At 46.6% G+C, this 19172-nt stretch overlaps 1 protein-coding gene across 2 annotated transcripts in view; it reads left to right on the forward strand.

Annotated features, from left to right (window-relative positions):
- GALNT17 (polypeptide N-acetylgalactosaminyltransferase 17) overlaps positions 1-19172 on the forward strand; it is a 209747-nt gene that overhangs the window by 127502 nt on the left and 63073 nt on the right. For both annotated transcript variants that reach the window (XM_051636190.1, XM_051636189.1), the window contains exon 6: positions 3051-3168. In XM_051636190.1, coding sequence (XP_051492150.1) covers positions 3051-3168 — 118 coding nt within the window. The remainder of the gene's footprint in view (positions 1-3050; positions 3169-19172) is intronic.

A 19172-nucleotide genomic window follows, 5' to 3' on the forward strand; every position in this document is an offset into this window, starting at 1 on the left:
CTTGGCACGCTTCCCACTTGGGTGTGTTGAAAACAGAGGAGGAGAAGGAAAAATTGAAAGTGAAAGTCACTAAATCCCAATCAGGCTGCTTCCGAGAGCATTTTGGAAAAGAGCAGTGCCTCTGTGGCTTATCAAAGTGAAGTCATGTGGCAAAATAATAATGAAAAAAGCTTTTTCTTGGGGGGCACATCTCCTGTGCACAACTGTTGAGTGGCTTCCAGTTCAGGAAACTTTGCTTGCCTGGTGGTGAATTCCCAGAGATCCAGATCAGAAATGTGGTTTCTTTTGCTTGGCATTTTCACATGGATTTTTTTCTGGATTTAGCTGATTTCTGAGTGCCTTTAGCAGACCTCACAGGTTTTTGACTGGAGAAGTCAAAGGTGCCTGGGCTCCCCAACACCTATACCCTATGGAGCAGATGAACTCTGGGTTGTTTCTCTTCCCTGTAAAATATGAGCAACTTACCCTTCTATTTCATTCCAGGAGGTAATCTAGGATAATGGAACTATTAGATTTGACATCCGTGAGGTGGTTATAATTTCAGAAAGAATTGTTTCTGCTAATGGCAGTTAACTTGCTACAAAGAAGGCAGTAGAATTGAAATCCTAAGTACTAGAGTGGCAGCAAACCATGAAACATTACACCACTTATTGGAGGGATGTCAGGGAAGAAATAATTGGAAAAAACCCTCTGATGGATTCAAATTTGAACTAATTTAATATGGCAGCAGCATTCAGCTGTTCTAGCAGTCTATTAAAAGTATTAAAATATCTATAAATAATAATACTGAAGTGGCTGGAACTCTTCACCCAAGGAGCTCGGGGTTTCACGAGGATGAATTTGGCTGCTGTGCAGGGAGCTGAGCTGGGGGATCCCTGGGGATTCTTGAGCCCTGCAGCTGCCTGGGGCATGTTGGGGTCTCCAGGTGCTCCTCTGGCAGAAACCAGCAGTTTGTGTGGTGTGGATGGAGAGGCTGTTTGGGCCTGATCCTTGCTAGCTGTGAGCCATGACTGGGTATATTTGAATGCCCATTCTTCCTCTGCAGGCTGTAGCCTCAGACGTGCCTCACAGCCTGGGCACGCTGGAAATGTGCTTTGAGCCAGGACTTTGGGGCTGCCATTAAAATGCATGATCCCATTGTCCCATTTCTACTTCAAGATCAAGTTCCCTCTGGAGAACTGACGTTTCTACGAGGTGTGAGATTTCCACATAGGTGGGCTGCCATTGGTGTTACGCCCTGCAAGTCTTCCCCAGGCGGCACAAGACGAGTGTCCCCTGGCCCAAGTGAGGAGCTTCAGAGATGATTGACCCTCATCCCATCCCGCAGGGTGGAGCTTCCCCATGCTTGGAGCTTTGAGCTGAAGGTGGGCAGGAGGGGGGTCCCGTAGCTCCCCACAAGAGCAGAGACTGGCAGTGCCTTGGCATGGCTTAGCTGTAAAATTCATTGTCTCTTCCCTGCTGATCCCTCTAAGGTGGATCCTTTTTTAAAATTTTTCTCTCTACAGGATGGATTCAGATTGAAGCAAGCTGAAGTGAAGAACTGTTTTCATATTTCTATTTTAGTTCAGAAAATATCCCAGGAGGCAAACTTTCTGCATCCCACAACCACAAGAGATCAGTGCAGCCCTGAGCAGCCGGCGCATAATGAGACGGTTTTATTCAGTGCCCTGCTCTGTGGCAAAGTGTCATTTTATGCAGAGGGTCACAAGTGCTTAAGCACTCAAAAAATAGCCCCAAACATGATACCAGCTTGCACAAATCAGAGCAACATCCTCATCTCGAGGTGGCTGTATCAGATGGAGATCTGGTGCAGAGCTTTGCAAGGTGATCAGGGAGAGGTGGTGTGTGTGCACGTGGCAGCCATTGGTGAACACACCAGCTCCTACATCCTGGAAACTGCATAGTTACCATAAATTAACCCCTGACACCGAGTTGTTCCTCAATCTTTCTGCTGTTCTGTTGATGTCAGTGTTGTTAGTACCACTCTCATTTTTCTCTGTTATTTTCCCTGGCTGGGCACTGTGCTTGGCTGCTCTTGCAGAGGTGGAGTGGAGCAGCACTGTTAGCTGGAGGGCAGGAGGTTTTGCAGGAGGAACGTGACAACTTCATCTCTAACCCAGAGCCCTGTAGCTGGTGGTGGAACTGAGAGTGGTGGGAGTGGGCAAATGACACAGCAGATGTTTCTGTAAACAGTTGTCTTGGGTCTTTAAAGGATTTGCTTCTGCAGCTTTGCAGTTGAGCTTGTTGGTGATGACTTCATAATATAATGTAAAGATCCCAATTGGAAACTTCGTTTCACAAGATACCATAAAAAGTAGTGTCTGGTCTGAAGGCCACTCTGTTACTAGACATGCCAGAAGAAAGAGAAAGGAAATGCCATTATTATATATACATACCCATTTGCCAATATATATAACCATCAATGCAATATATATATATATGTAGGAGGTTGGAGAGAGGCAAGTGTAGGTTTTCTCTCACAAGGCCTCATGTTGCACCAGGGGAGTTTTAGGCTGGATATTAGGAAAAATTTCTTCACAGAAAGGGTTGTCAGGCCCTGGCCCAGGCTGCCCAGGGCAGGGGTGGAGTCCCCATCCCTGGAGGGGTTTCCAAGCCCTGCAGATGTGGTGCTGAGGGACATGGGGCAGGGGTGGCCTTGGCAGGGCTGGGTTAAGGGTCTTAAAGGTCTTTTCCAACCAAAACAATTCCATGATTCTATTATTTTCTATTTCCTGCATGGATGGGGAATGTAGACCTAAAGAATTGGTGCTGTTGCCCTTTGACACACCAAGGTGTTTATGATGGAACCAAGACCTGAATGCTTTTGAGTAATTTAATCCTAGGAGAACTTTTTCTCTGGTCTATAGATGATGAAATGAAGTTGCATTTTGGACAATTTCATTGCAGTGGTAAAATAATGTCTTCAAAGGCACAAATCTCATTCATTGCTGCAAGGTCTCAGAGATGGCTTTGTAGACATTAGCCCTTGGTCCATTAAAATTGGAAGATGTCAATAACTGTGCATTTCTGTTGGTTTTCTTCCTGTACAGGACACCGGCGATGATTGGTTGCTCATTTGTTGTGAACAGAAAGTTCTTTGGAGAGATTGGGCTCCTTGATCCTGGAATGGATGTGTATGGAGGGGAGAACATAGAGCTTGGCATCAAGGTCAGTGACACATTGATGAGAAAAATTGCACCTACCAGTACTGCAGGAACCCAAAGCAACACTTGAACAAGTTAACAAAAGCAGTTGTCAGAATGCTTCAGGGGAGCCAAGTGTTGATGTGTTACAGCATTTCTGGAGAAAAGGAGGCTGGGGACAGACCTTCTTGCTCCCTACAACTCCCTGAAAGGAGGGTGGAGTGTGTTGGGTGGGGTCTTCTCCCCTGTTACAAGTGAGAGGACAAGAGGACATGGCCTCAAGTTGTGCCAGGGGAGGTTTAGATTGTATATGAGAAGAAACTTCTTCACTGGAAGGGTTAGTAAACACTGGCACAGGCTGCCCAGGGAGGTGGTTGAATCACCATTCCTGGAGGTGTTAAAGAGATGTGTAGATGTGGTGCTGAGGGACATGGTTTAGCACCAGACTAGGTAGCATTGGCTTAATGGTTGGACTCGATGATCTTAAAGGTTGTTACCAACCAGAACAATTCTATGGTTTTAATTTAAGGGGGAAAATGACTTGCTTTTAGGGGTGAGGCAGTTTTTTTCTTTCCTGAGTGCTTGTCTGTCTGCCCTGATGTAAAAAGCTGCTGAGATGAAATGACCTGTGAGCTGTAGAGGCCCTGGTCACACTGTCACACCTCACACTGCTGCTCTAAGCTACGGGTGGCTTCAGTGAATGGCCTCAGGGAGGCTGGTGGGGCTCTTGTGAGCATCTCAAGAAGACACAAAGCCCAAGAATATTTTACAGGCATTCAGAGAGAAGTAAAACCTGCTTTTTAGAGTGCAGCACCAAGAGCCATGTTTTTCGAGCTGCCTCCTGCACCTGCGCAGACAGCAGCGTTACGGAACCCACCGCGGCAACATCCCTTGATTGCTGTGTGCAATATTAGATGTGACTCAGTGATTCAAGTGTTTACACACAGTGAAGTGATTCATAAGCCATGAATTCAATGTTCGGAAGCAACTTGGGATGGCAAAACCTACAGAGATTCCTCCAGGCCTGTTTTGGAAAACAGCATTTGGACGTTAACAGGCTGACAGGGAGAGGCTGGAGACTTCTAACTGGAAAATTGAATTGACTCTGCTGTGGTAAGAATGAAAAATCATTGTTCAGTTCATAGATTTACCAGAGGATCTTTGCTTTGCTGGCAAATCAGAAGAAACTTAGGAAATCTATTATGGGCTACAGGGAGCAATCATCTCACTTAAACAGGGGAACAGAAATGAAAGGCTTGAAATATGCCACATTGAAATGTGCCTTCTCCAAAGGCACCAGCTCCTGCTCATCATCACTGCTTGGGTCTAGAGAGATCCTGCTCTAAACCAAGCTTCTCTGGTGGCTCTCCTTATTTGTTTGCTTTGGGGATTTCTTAATACTATCATTGTGGAACTGTCTTGCCACAATTAGTAATTCAACCCATCTGTTAGGTTTTTGGGGGATTTCATGGAAGATTGGCTTCTTAACTGGAAAAATAATACGGGTGTCTCAGGGACAAATGATGAGCATATATTGTCTTCTGTTTCAGATACTGAACTTTTCTTTTAAGAAAGGCTATCTTAGAAACATCCTTTTGAGAAAAAATACTTCCTCTCTTCCCCAAGTGACTTTCCCAAGCTTGCATTTCCAACCCATATGTTTCCCTGCTGTTTGCACACTCATATGCTGTGTGTTCTGGTCAAAGTTTTAAAAATATTGATGGTTTTGAGAATAAAATACTTAGGAAATCCACTTTGTAAGACTATGGGTAGAGTATATTTTCAGAGATTCTTGAGCTCTAGAGATCAGTCTTTGGGCAAGTGTCTTCCTGAGCAACCAACAGCACATCAGTCCCATTCAATACATGTTGGCTGTTGTGTTTGCAGGTCAGGTGGCTCTTATGGAGAGTCCTGGAGCTGGTGTGGCTATTTTAGCTATAAATAGTTTATAAACAGTTTATCCAAGACTGGTTGTATGTGCAAGGAAACAGCATCTTTTGGTGGATTCAAGCAGATTCCAGGTCTCAGCTGGATGGGTCTGTTTCTGATGACCCTGATGTTCAGAGCCTGCCATGGCTGGGTCTGCAGCAGCCATACCCTATTACCAGTCATGTGGGACTGTTTTGTAATAAAATCATATAAAGGGTCAAATTGAATAGAAAATTCTCAGGCTTTTTGTGGGTGTTCTGCTGTTTTGCTTGATAGGTGGCTGGGAAAGTAACTAGGTGGTTCCTTGTCTGGTTCACTGATTATTGGATGAAAAGAAATACAGAAAGTGGTATTTTTCTTTTTGATACTGGTTTCATTAGCATCTTTCTGAGAATCTTGTGGCATTTTTTTAAACATCATAGTCTTGTATTACCAAAACCATGCAAAGAACAAAAACGAGACATGAAACTCATTGAGGCTACAAGAAGGACAGGGAAAAATTACAGTGTTTCAGGCAGAAAGCACAAACCACCTCTGTTGTGGCAAATGAAATGCAAGTAATCTGAAGAACAAAATTAGATAAAAAATTGAGGAGGTCAGGCTGTTCTAACCTAGAAAGAACCAAGGACATATACAACAGTCTGGTTTTATTAATATGCTTCAAATATTCTAAATTAAGCTGTGCTGCACCTATGTGTGTTTTCCAGTTGCTGAACTGAGTTAGCTAAAGGAGAGAAGTTCCTGCCTGAGCCACTGAAAAGAAAGCAAACCCCTTTAGATGCATTCACCAAGGTAGCCCTGGGCTTGCTGCTCTCCTGTGTGAGCTGGGAAGCACCCTTGAGTTGCTTAAATAATAATAATAATAAAGCCACTAAGCATATTTCTGCGCTGGGCAAAATCCTGTTGTGCTGGCAGGGCAGCTCTGGCCCTGACATGGGGAACATGGTGTGCTCCAAATGATTGTGTTTTCCTTCATCACACTGAAGTGTCTCCAGAAGGTTGTGCTTGTTCACTTCCCCTGTCCCTGGTGCCCACTACTTCACTTCCCGAGGCAGAATTGAGGCTGTTTCCCCTTTTCTTGGCAGTGAGTGGAGAAGTGTTTGCTAAGCAGGGCAGTTGAGGCTGATATTTCAATGGAGAGGTTTTCAATGTGCTTTTCCCCCACATTCCCAGCCGTGCCTTGGATTGAATCACAGAAGCTCCAGCTCTCACTGTGTTTGCAGCCACAAGGCCCAGACATTTGATCTGGTCCTGCATTAGTAACTCCCCCAGCACAAACTGCTGGTGGGAATCTCCTCCTCACTCCCAGGTGCTGCTGGTGAAACTGCTGGAGCCTGGGGCATGTGGAGACATCTCATACCTGGTCTCAGTCCTGCTGTAGGAATCAGGAGAGCAGGTCTCGCTCCAGGCTCCCCCTGCCCATCCTGGGGAGCAGGTGGGTGCTGTGGCCCCTGACCCAGGTCCAAAAAGAATACCCTGCTCTCTCTGAACAAGGTTGGAGCCAAATCTCTGAACCCTTTGCTGCACTGAACGAGCTTCTGCTCTGATTTTATACACTTGGTGTCCAGTTTCCACAGCTTGACAGGGTGGACGCTGCTCTGCGTCCCCGCGTCGGAATCTTGTCACGGAGGCTTCTCTGACCATCTCTGCTCCTTCTGTTAAAAATGTTGAGCTTATTTTAAAACTGTGGCACTGGCTTTTAGTGACTGTGTGACTAAGTGGGAAGACTGCTTCTGCTGCCTGTCTCTGCAGGGAGGGTTTCATGGGTTTTCCTGGTTAGTCACAGACATTCCCTGAAGAAGCTCCATAAAATTAGACGTGTCTGTTGGAATAAAGATGCCAAAACCAACTGTGTGACTGTTGCCAGGATTTCTAAGTCTGAGGTGGGTTAGTTACAAGATTGTTTGCAGGATATTTTGTGCTTCTGTCATGCATTGCTAATTAAACTTATCTGAGTTGTCTCTTAAAGATTAATTTAATCAATAAGGTTATTATTACTACTTTGATGGTATCATTTGTACAAATTGTCACTTGGAGAAAGCAATTAACTGAGAATGCTGATTAGCTGATCCATCCCAAACCTTATTGGTTTAGTAAAAATCAATTATTGAATTCATTAGGAAAAGCACAATTCAGGGATCCCTTTGAGGTTTAATGACTGACTTGAGCTACTTTTTACGAGGAACATGAAATGGTCTGAAGTTTGGGTTGGATCTTTTAAAACTATTTTCCAGAGGAAAAGCACAGCATGTCCTCTTAATATCCCAGATTTTGTTCCCCAAATTTGTCATCCAAGCTTAACAGACCAGATTTCTGGTGCTGTGTGGTGGGTTGACCCTGGCTGGAGGCCAGGTACCCACCAAAGCTGCTCCATCACTCCCCTCCTCAGCTGGAGGGGTAATATAAGGAAAAGCTCATGGGTGGAGATAAGGACGCTCAGCAGTTGCCTTCATGGACAAAACAGACTCAAACTTTGGGAAAGTTAATTTAATTTATTGCCTATCAAATCAGAGTAGGATAATAAGAAATAAACCCAAATCTTTAAACACCTTTTCCCAATCCTCCCTTCTTCCCATGCTCAATTTCACTCTCAGTTTCTCTACCTCTTCCTCCCCAGCAGCACAGGGGGTTGTGGACAATCCATCACACATCATCTCTGTCACTCCCTCCTCCTCAGGTGAGGACTCTTCACACTCTTCCCCTGCTCCAGTGTGGGGTCCCTCCATGGGAGACAGTCCTCCAAGAACTTCTCTGACATGAGTCCTTCTCATGGGCTGCAGTTCTTTATGAGCTGCTCCATGGGTCCCTTCCACAGGCTGCAGGAACAAACTGCTCCAGTGTGGGTCCTCTCTCCATGGGTCCACAGGTCCTGTCAGAAGGACACCCAGGGCTTCAACCTCCTTTGGGCATTCACCCACTCTGGTATGGGGTCCTCCACAGGCTGCAGGTGGGTATCTGCTCCACCATAGACCTTTGAGTGCTGGAAGGGCCAGGAATAGGGAGCTTGGAAAATCAAACAGGTCCAACCAGGGCACTGAGGATATTCTTCAATAAGTCAACTGTCATCCTGCAGCTGCTGCAGCACGTAACCAACCTCATTGCACTGGCAGTGACATTGATCCTCTCCCAGAGGGTACCATGCCAGTGTACCCTTCACGTGTTCAGAAACCCTTAAAATAGCTTAAATAGCATTTTAATGGTACAAATCTCCTGCGTGTGTTTCATCCATGAAGGAGCTTGTTTTGTTTACATGAGTTTGATTATTCATGTGCTGAAATGTTGAAAGTGTCAGGCAAAAAAACCCACAGGAAAGCCATCAAATAGGTATATTTAGGTGGTAGAGGCAGCTTGACTCTTTGCATTCAGCAAATCAAGTCCTTCTCTTCCTGCATACGTGGTTGTTCTGCCTTAAGAAGAGAAGACCCCAGGGGACCTCACAGCCACTTTCCAATGCCTGAAAGGGGCCTGTGAGAAGGCTGGGGAAGAGCTGTTCACAAGAGCATGTCATGATGGGACAAGGGGTAATGGCTTTAAGCTAGAGAAGGGTGGGGTTAGGTTAGACTTTAGGAAAAAGTTATCTCATATCAGGGTGGTGAAGCACTGGATCACTTTGCCTAGAGAGGTGGTGGAGGCCCCATCCCTGGAGACATTCAAGGTGAGGCTTGATGGGGTTCTGAGCAACCTGGTCTAGTTGGAGATGTCCCTGTTCATTGTAGAAGGGTTGGACTAGATCATCTTTATAGGTCCCTTCCAACCCAAGACATTCTTTGACTCTACGATTCAATGATTTTCCATAAAATGATGGTTATCACTTTTTTTTTTGAGAGGAATACAGTGAGGGTTCTTTTGGCATCTGTGGCTGTGTCATGTCTGAGGTGAGGGGTGGGCAGCCTGTGTCCAGCCCTACGGGAGGCAGAAAATCCCCCCCAAGGGGTGCTGGGGGGGAGCAGGGGAAGGAAGGCAGAGCAGGGCTGGGAGAAAGATGGCTTGATTTTTTTTCCTCTCTTTTTCTACAAGATATACAGCAGCACAGGCTGGCTTTCCTGGCCCAGCTGGGACCAGGGGCTCCAGTGTGGATCCCCTGTGTCTTTATATAACGTTGTGCACATCTCTAAAATGGAGGGTGATAGACATGAGCATGATGGGGAGCATGTAAAAATCACTGTGGGATGGATATTTGGTGATGTTTCTACTGGCGTGAGCCTAGGATCTAAATAGTTAGTGCCTGTCATCAAAATGTAAAAATATCCCTGGTTAGGGTTTATTTTTATAATGTCAACCCAACCCAACATCTAATACCCGGTGTCACGTTTGGACTCTGCTGGGTGTGTTTCTGCTGTCGTTCAAAATGTGGTGTTGCCGGGGCTTGGGGTTTGATTTTCTTCAAATGTCTCTCTCTCAGTTCCTCTGATGAATACGTGAAAGTCTGGGTGCAGGCAGGGAGAGCTGTTGGTGGGCAGCACCTGAAATCCCTTCTTAACCAGCCTGTCCCATCAGTGCCTGGGTGTGAATTGCAACGTTCCTCTGGTGACGGTCACGTCCTCCGGTGGGATGTGTGAGAGCTGGGATGAGGCATTGTCAGGGTTTTTTTTGATCACTTAGAAAAATAGGAAGCTGAAAAGCGTGTAATTTATTCATAAGGCTTTATTAGGCTTGTGAAGGTTCTCTGAGATGCAGTACTTAGGGTTGAATTAAGTTTCTCCTGATGGGCAGTGGGGTTTTTTCCCCTAGTCTGTGCCCAGCTTTGCTGAGACTGCATTAATCATGAAGTGACACATGTGGCAGAGAGGGGTGGGGTTTTTTTGGGAAGTGTGGGAATCAGCCCAAGCTTCTGCAGGGAGGACTTTGAGGAGCACAGCTCAGGTTTGCTGTGAGATGCCTCCCAAGCTTTGCTCTGTGCTTGGTTGCAGGAGGTAACAGTGCATTGGTTGTAAGAAAGGAGAGAAAAACATCTTGGCCTAGTTGAAGGCTTTGGGGTAGGATTCCCAGATATCATTTGATTACCTGGGAAGTGTGTGCTGTTCCAATCTCCACTCTTTTGACATTTCTGAGAATTTATACTGAGACATGTCCATCTTCACAAAGCTGGTCTGATGCAGAAGTCAGTGCCAGCGGTGGGAGATGCTCCTGTTGGCAGGAGGGGAATGGGACGAAATTCTGGGGACACCTGTCAGGGAGAGAGATCTTGGAGCTAGCTCAAGACCCTAGTTGAAAAGCTGGGGGCTAAATCTTGGTAAAAGTAACAGGGGAACCACCAAAACCTGGAAGAAGTTTTACTTCACAGATGTTGGAGTTACAGTTGGCCCAGCCTGATCTGCAGGACAAAGCTGCAGGGGATGGGTCACATCTCCCTCCTCTATCTCCAGGTACAAAAAGCCTCCCTGTAGCGTGGAGATACATAGCAGCAGTGAGTTTGATGCCCACAGAGCTACCTCGGGCTTGCCAAGGCCCCAGAGACTCCTGTGGTTTAGGAAACATCAAAAAAACCCCAAACAACAAAGCAACAACTCCCCCCCATCCCAGACTTGCCAACAATATGAACTCAAGACCAGCTTTTGAAAAGTATTTTATCATTCAGGCACTGAAATCCACTTAGAAATTGGGGTGTAAGGCTGTTTCCAAATAAAAATCAAGTGAACTTGGAACAAAATAAGAGGCAGAGCAGGAGTGACTTTGGAAAAGGTCTTAGAAATAAAGCTTTAGAAATAGTGATACACCAGTAATGCATTCTCTCCATGTACAGCCACAGTCTGTTTATTTGTGCCTGTAAATCTGTTAGAGAAGTAAATTTTGCTTTTCTGAGTGATTGTTGTGTAGTTGGAAGAAATATTTCCACCACTGAACAATATCCAATCACTGCCAATTTATTTTAAGAGCAGGAATCAGTACAAGTATGAATTCAGACCCTATGTTTGGTGCTTGAGTTGTCAGCTCAGTATTTACTGTAGGTGCTTGAAGATGCTTTATAAGAAGCTCCAGTGTCATTTTCCAAACTGGTAAAATGCTTTTCATCACAGCCCCCTGCATGGAAATGGAGCCATATTTTGATTGTTTGCTGACCAGGCAGGGCTGGGAGCTGGGCAGCAGCTCTGCCCTCCCAGCTGGGGAGGAGGCTGCAGGGAGGCAGCCACAGAGCTCCTGTCTCTTTCTTTCCTCTTGATAGCAAATGAGTTGTCCTCCCTGCCTGTTACCCACTGACAGACAGGGACAGGGAGAGGCAGGGGAAGGGATGGCTATTTTCACCCCACTGGATTCTAGTGTTTTTACTGACAAGTTGGTTTTTCTGCTGAGAAGACACTGATCATCTTTGCTGGGAAAGATGAGAACTCTTCCCGTGCAACAGGCCGTGTGATGCAGCTGAGACTCAGTGGTGGGTGAAGAAATCCATGGTAAGGCTCAGTCATGCCATATATATATATATATACACATATACTGGAAACTCTTTTTTACTAGTTTTTCACAGGATCAGTGTGTGTCTCTGGCAAGCGGGGGCTGGGGATCTACTAGACATTGGGTTGATGCCCCAGAGCATAGTCAGAGTCCACCCTGGGCCCAAGCCTGGGTGGAGACAGCCAAATGTGGAGAGCAGCAGCATCTCCAAAGATAAAGGGCCTGTGGAGAGCAAGGGCAGGTGGCCATGCAGGTTCATGAAGACTTAGCAAAGTTTGGTTAGTTATGCTTTTCACCAGTGGAGCTTAGAAAATGGAGCCTAAATCCTGAGGGAGGTTCTGCAGTGCTCATCTGTGTTTGGTCTAACCCTGCTGCTCCTGCTGAATAGGGCTGTTCCCACTGTGATGGGATTTGGACTGCAGTGACTTTCCGTGGTGAGGTTGCTCCAGGGGCTCCTCAAGTGTGGGTGCTCACACCCCTGTGCCCATCCAGGCTGTGGGTGTCAAAGACACCTCCAATATCCCCAAGACAGGTTGATTTTTCCCTATCACACACTGTGTTTCTTGCACATCACTCCTGTTCCACAAGCCCTTTACCTTCTCCTGGGCTTTCAGCTTTCCACCCTCTGTGGAGAAAGATGTGGCAGACAAGACACCCCAAGTCTCTGCATTATTCCTGCTTGCTGCTTGGGAACGCAGCCATTCCTGGTGATGTTTCCTCAATACTTTATGTGGAAATGCCTGAACCCAAGTAGGCGTGGGGTTGGGGTGGGAGCTCAGGGTGCTTCACCATCCATGTTTTGTGTTCTGGCTGTTGGGCTGAAACGTGGCACCTGCTGCCTGGTCTGCTCCAATGCTTGTGCCCTTCTGGGCCTGAGGGCAGGTATTTGCTGGGTGGATTCAGGTTGTCTTGGCAGTTCTGGCCTTGGTGCTCAGATGACAGTTTATTTTCATTCTCCAAGCCCAGAGGTCCCTGTGGTGCCATCTGATGTGTCTCCTCCAGCCAGTCCTTGCTGTTGTGGGAAGACTCAAAGAGACTTTCCTGTTGCAGGAGACATTTCTTGGCTGGCTGGAGCAGCGTGTTGGGGCACACTGAAATCTGGGGTCCAAGCTGCATATTTGGGGTACATCAGCAGGAATTTTAAGGACTGTGAGGGCCAGAGGTTTGTTGTGCTGACACTCAGCATAGGCAGGTGAAGGAGCTGGCAGGGAGGATGCCAGCACGCTGGGCACAGCCACGCTTTGGCTCTCCCCCTCCATGTTCTTGCAGGGAGATAAGTTACTGAAGTCCTCTTAAACAGCAGCAACGGGGATGAGCAGCTGAAAAAGGATTCCCATATCATTTCAGCTAACATACTCCCCTCTGTTCCACGAGGCACGTTGGTTTGCTTCCATATTAGCCCTCTGGGTCCTGCTGAGTGGCAGCAGCCCTGGGACATCCCTTCTCATCCCTCGTTGCCTGAGCCACGGTCACATTCCCAGCACTGAGCACTCGTTAATGTGGGGATGATGTATGAGCCAGGGCCACCCTGGCTCTCCAGCAGCTGCAATTTGGTCAGGAATTGCTGAGATGTAGCCAAGTCAGACCCTCTGAAAGCCGGTGTTGTAGCATCACTCCCTGGAGGACAACTGTCCTTTACAGTATTTCTGGGTGTCTGAAACAATAATTCTCTGAAATTCGCTTTCTCCTTCCACTCATCACTGTGCAAGGTGAGCAGCAGCACATTTGCTCTGTGCATGTGCCTACAATGTCTGGGATATAAATCACCCTCTGAAACAGAAAACAGGCTTGTGTCTTCCTAAAAACCAACTCCCAGCCAAACTGAACTTTGTCTTCTTACTAAGAGCACACTTGGGAAATGCCAAGAAAAAATTTGACACGACATTACTCATCAAGAAATGAAGCTCATAATAAACTGAGACAAGGAATGAGGTTTATTCTCATCCCATTGTATACATAAAGCTTTCAGAAAGCTCCCTGTTCATCATGGCTAGAAAGGCAAGGTTGGCTTTTTTGTCTTCTCTTCTGTCCTTTCTTAGGAGAAGAATAACTTGTGATGCACTCTCTGGGGCTGTGGGACACTCTGGTCTCTTCCCCACTTCATCCAGAGCCACAAAGTGGGGTTTATCCCTCTCTCAGATCTCTGGAGACCCAGGCAGGGCCTCAGACCTTGGAGCAGTCCTGTCTTCTCATCACTGACCTTGTATCCCCTTGTCCTTGTTTAAGCCAAACCAAGACAGCCCTGCTCAGGGACTGGACTCTCTCTTCATTGACTATAGATTTCTCCTACGCTTGAGGATTGTTCCTGGTGAAAATGTAATCAGTGCTGTTACACCCCTGTGATTTTCTACCCAAAAGCTTGCAGTTAGAAATTCCCAACCAGCCTTTAGTGTGTTCAGTGTAGGGTTTTGCAGTCATCCTCTCTCCAGGTCAAGCCTCTTCATTTTCACCAAGGAAAGCCCTGTTTTCCAGGAGCCCCTGCTGCAGTTGCAGCCCCGACTCTGAGAACAGTTCAGGCCTGATTTCTTTTTCACCTGAGCTCCTCACCAATACCAAGCGTGGTTCGAAGGCAGCTGCCAGCCTGGTGGCAAGAAACAGAGACCACCTGCACTCCCCTGCCTGGCTCCATCCTGCCTCTGCTGAGTCACCAGAAAAATTAGTAACAATAATAGAATTGATGACCAAATATTGTCCCTGCCCTGTGGCAAGGCCAGCTTCTCTCCCACATCAAGGAAGCCCTTTCTAACCTGCCCCATGTATGTGTCTGTCAAGCATCCTAGTTTTTCTGGAGGACCCTGTGTCTCCTCCTTGACTCCTTGAACATGGGAATCCTCCTGAGACCTGTATCCTACTCTTTGGGATGTCTTTACAGCTCATTCTTTTATTCTTTTATGTGAGGTTATGGCCAGGTTTGACTGGTTGTGCCATGTTACACTCACTCGTTCCTCCAAGAAAATCAGTCCTGCATGTTTGTGCACCACCCACCTGCCTCCTGACCTTTTGCTTTTCCCTGTTGCTGGGCATCATTTGCTCTTGTGCTATCACGAGCTCCAGCATGCAGTACAAAGCAGCTGTAAACACTTATAAGGATGTTAACACTTAATAAGGATGTTAACACCTGGTACACAGTCATGCCCAGCTCTGAGGCCTTGCAGAAGGCCCTGGAGGATCTGGATCCCTGCCTCTGGCACGTTGTACTGTGTCCAGCCCATGGTTTGCTTTGATCTAAGCAAGTCCTGTGGACTTGAGCTCTCTTTGCTTGATTTACCATGTTCTGATCACTTTCATGTACACGAAATGTGATTGGGGTAGGAATTGAATTGCCTCATGTGTTTAGAAAAGGTGTTGGTGTTTCTGGACTCAGCCAGTTCTCATGGCTGATGTAAGTAGTATCAGCTTGTTCTGTCTTCTCAGGATAGCTGGCTCACTTCCACGGCTTCTTCGGTATTGACAGACTTGAGTGACTGTTACAGTGTGATGAAGAGGACAAAATTCCCAGCAAAAATCAGTGGGAACTCATCATTTGTCATCTTCAGCCATCCTGGAAAATCTCTTTGGTTCTGTGACTGGCAAGAGCCTGGCTCTGAGGACGTGCCCCTTGATGTGATGCCACTTGAGCCTCACCCTGGGCATCATGAGAATACCAGTGGAAATAACTAGGTGTGATTTATGTTTCCCAGTGCATTTATCCTTCAGTCTAGTGTGTCCTTGTGAGACACGATGGAGGCTGCACAGGTGGTGACTCATTTGCATCAGCCTTTGGAGTCAGAGCTCCCTGCGAGGTGAACACACTCACAGCAGTGACAGCAACGTTCTGCCTTCCTGCAGGGCAGGCACTGTGCATGGCAGGACTATTAGCTGACAGATGATCTAATCACCATGATGCACCACTTCTGTAATCCATAAGGGGTAGTTAACCTCAGTAACACTGCACAGTTTTCATTCCTCTCCTTGGCTTCTAGGTTTTCCCAGGAATCCCAGGGCAAGGGGAAGTGTTGCAGCTTGACCTCTGTCCCGTGGGCTGTCTCAGCAGCCTCCTGCACTGCTCTTGAGCTGCCAGCCAGATCCCAGCCTCAAATGCTGTTAGAATTCAGGTGCTTGAGCAAACAACTTCCTTGGCTTTGCCTAAAATCTCAGCCACTAAGGTATTAGATTCCATGGAACAAAAGTTGTTTTTTTCTGCACCCAGGGTTTTGCAATATTTTCAGCATCCAGTCCCTCATCCAGTCCCTCCCTGAGCTGGTTGGAAGCAGCCAGTGCAGGAAGCTGGTGGGGCAGATCAGAGAAGAAAATGAAATTCCACCTTTGACTCCCCAGGCTGTGATCCAGCAGAGCACTTAACTTTCAAAGACCTGGGCAGTCTTAATTTCTGGGGTGCTATTGCTCCAGCTTAAATGTCAGTGCTTCTTAAGTGCATTTCTGGATTGAGGCCTCCAGAGCTGAACCTGAGCCATAAGGGTTAATACTTTTAAAAGAATATTTCTCACTGGAAGAAGGTGTTTTTCATCCCAGCCTTGCCCTCTCCAAACAATTCTTCCATTTTACGAGCTAGTTCACTCAGCTAGCTTTAAAATACAAGTGCATCCTTCTTGGATTTTGTCATGTGTCACCACCTTTTAGAGAGTTATGTCTTATTTGCATGGAAAATACTGGGAGAATGCACCAGGAAGTAAGCTCACCTGTTAATTGAATAAATTTATACCTAAAGCTTCAATAATAAACCCATTATTTCATATGTATCTACAGGCATAAAATACATATTAATTAACCAAAGTACTGCTAGTGGGCAGATGCAAATGAAGTGGCATCAGTCAAGCCAAGATCACCCTTTCTTTTGTGTTTTTTCTTTAATCAAGCCAAGATCACCCTTCCTTTTATGTTTTTACTTTATTAGAAAATCCTGCTTTGTGCTGACTGCAGTTCCTTAATATCAGATCTGTGCCTTGAAGCTCAGAGCTAGGACTGAAAAGAGAAAGAAAACCATAATTTCCCAGCACTGCAGAAACTGCTGCAAATAATGCAGCTTATAATGAAGAATTCGTGTGTAATCCCAAAGAGGAGATAACTGCCTAGATCTGCCTCGGGCACAAGGAGCCCAAGTTTATTTTTGTAGAAGGTGTTTCATTCTGTCAAAGCAACAGAGTTAAATGGAGAGAGACAATGAGATAAAAAAATCACATTTGGACTAAAAATAGCTAACTTCGTATGTAAAATAGGAGGGTTTAAGCCTATAGCTCTGCTTTCCCAAGACACAAGGTGATAGCAAAACTCAAAACAATAGCTAACAAAGGATTTTCCACATTGGCCTGCAAAGTGTTCCCTTCAGGAGGAAGATGACCCTCAGTGCTGCCACCCTTCCCAGCCCCGGGGTGCCAGTGGCCAGGACCCCAGGTTGAGCAGCACCTCCCAAGTCTCCTGGGCAGAGACACTTCAGCTCTAAAATGCTTCAGGTTTTTGCCCAGTACTTTGCACGTCCATGTCCTGCACGTGTCCCAAACCTCAGGAGGGGGGCACCTCTGCAGGAGAAGGCAGGATAAATAGTCTCATCTCTGACCTGTTCAGCTTGGCAACCTGCTTGAAGAACTTCATTTTCCTTCTTGCTTTGGCATCCTTCAAGTGTTGGTTGTGCTAAGGGCGTATCAGTGTTTTTATAATTGCTTCTGAGGATGCATTTTGTTTGCTTTCCAAAATAAGGATCTAGGCTGGAGATTAAATGATGAGCCAGGCCTGTGGGGAGGTGCTGTAACCCTTGATGTTTCCGAGGGGCGTTAACCTTGCTGGAAAGGCATTGTGAGTGGTGATAAAACTCCTCACTGGAGGATCTTTCCAGCCAGAGAGGTCTCTCCACCCACCAAAGGCAGGTCATTGGCCATAATCTGCTTTTGCTCATGGGTCCCATGGCACAGCTGTGGGTGTGTTTAACCCCAAGCACTCCCTGTGCCTGCCCCCTCTGCCTGTTTTGTGCCTCGACCTCAGGATGGAGAGAATTGGTCCAAATCCCCAGTTTGCTACTTCTTGCTGTCATTTTCCTTGGGTCCCCTGTGCTGGCAGGACACATCCTGCCATTCCCAGTCCCTTCCAAGCAGCTGTGAACTCCACGAGAGTAAATCTGAACCCACACCTGAAGCTGCACTGTGACCCCTCCGTTGGGTCTGACTGGGTTGGCTTTTGCTGTAGAGTTACAAGTGCAAAGTTCTGCAGTCAGAAATAAAATGTTTCCTTTCTTCTTCCTGGGTTTTTTAGTTTCAAATGACATAAATGTACAGATTTACATCTGTTTCATATTCAAAACCTTGGCTTTGGCCATTTGTACTTGAAAATCAGTGTGGGTCTGCAAAAAAAAGCTCATGTTCCTCATTGGATTTTTCTAGGATTGGCAGTCTGGGCTTTGGCTGTGAACTTCAAAAAAATAAACCACATTCCTGTAGCTTTGGTTTCTGCTCAGCCAGCTCCAGATCCCATAAACTCTCACCCTGCTGATGAACTGGGATTTTGGCAAGCTTTGTTTTCTCCTGATCTGTGCTTGCTCCATGGCATCTCCAGTGGGTGCTCAGAGGTGGAGAGTCACAGGAGGTGACACATGCTGCCTTGCCCCAGGGGCTCCTCTCCCCCCTGCTGCAGGGGCCAGCACAGATGTCTCCATTCAACACAATCTGCAGAACCCAGAGCTGCAAAAAAAAATATAAAATAGCCAGTTTGCTGATGTTGCAGCCAACTCTTGTGCTCAGCTGTTCCTGACAGCTCCGAGCCCTCCTGTTCCTACCAAGGACTTCCCTGCAGCCGTGTCCAAAGCCATGAGCAAGGGACAGCATGTGGCTGTGGGACCCAGAGAGCAGCAGATTTTGCCAGAGCACCCAAAGGGGTGACCACAGTGTCCATTTTTCCCCCTTCACAGCTCTTGCCACCAACATTATCAAGGTGTTGCAAACGTGTTTCTAGTCCAAGCTCATCACAGCCACTGGGTGGTTTTCTTGGGTTTCTGCTGCCCAGGCAGGGAGGAACTGCTGCCCAGTGTTGGGGCTGTTGATGTGCCATGGTGGTGGGTCACTGGCTCTGCTTCCTGCCCATCCCATCTCCTAACCTGCCTGTTCATCCCACATGTCCTCTCTTGCTTCCCCACTGCTTTCTTCTGGGAATGAGCGTGTGTTGCCTCTCCTACTGACCATATCTGCTTAACTTGGACTTGACCTCTCAGCCAAGGGTTTGCTGAACCCCCATGAGCCCCCTCATCTTGTCTGATGATGCATCTCCATGTGCTGCTGAGGCTGTGGAGCAAGGCTTCAAAATACAGAAGAGATCAAAATTATTAAGAAAACAAACCTGTCCAATCCCTGCCCCGGAGGTCTCAGTTACTCGGGGCTGTACAAGCTGCAGGAACAACACACACAGCTTTTTAAGCAGGGTTTCTTAATAGTAATTTTTGCTGACAGTCAGAAAATCAGCCAAGTGAAGAATTTTAAAAGCCTTTCAAAACTGTTCATTTCCATCATCTGCTGCTTTTGTCAAATACACAGAAGAGTGTCTGGGCATGTCTCCTGTCTCATTTTTACAAGGGCTATCTTGTCTGTTTAGATTATATTACAGGAGCAAACAGTTGTTCAGGTCTTGCATTTGTGTGATACGAGGAGAACATTCAAGAGCAGTAACAGGGTGGTTGCCTCCTCAGCTGAAACTGCCATTGTTTTGAGGTTTTTTCTCCTAACATACCAG

Source organism: Apus apus, chromosome 18, assembly GCF_020740795.1.
Source record: "Apus apus isolate bApuApu2 chromosome 18, bApuApu2.pri.cur, whole genome shotgun sequence".
Taxonomy (NCBI): domain Eukaryota; kingdom Metazoa; phylum Chordata; class Aves; order Apodiformes; family Apodidae; genus Apus; species Apus apus.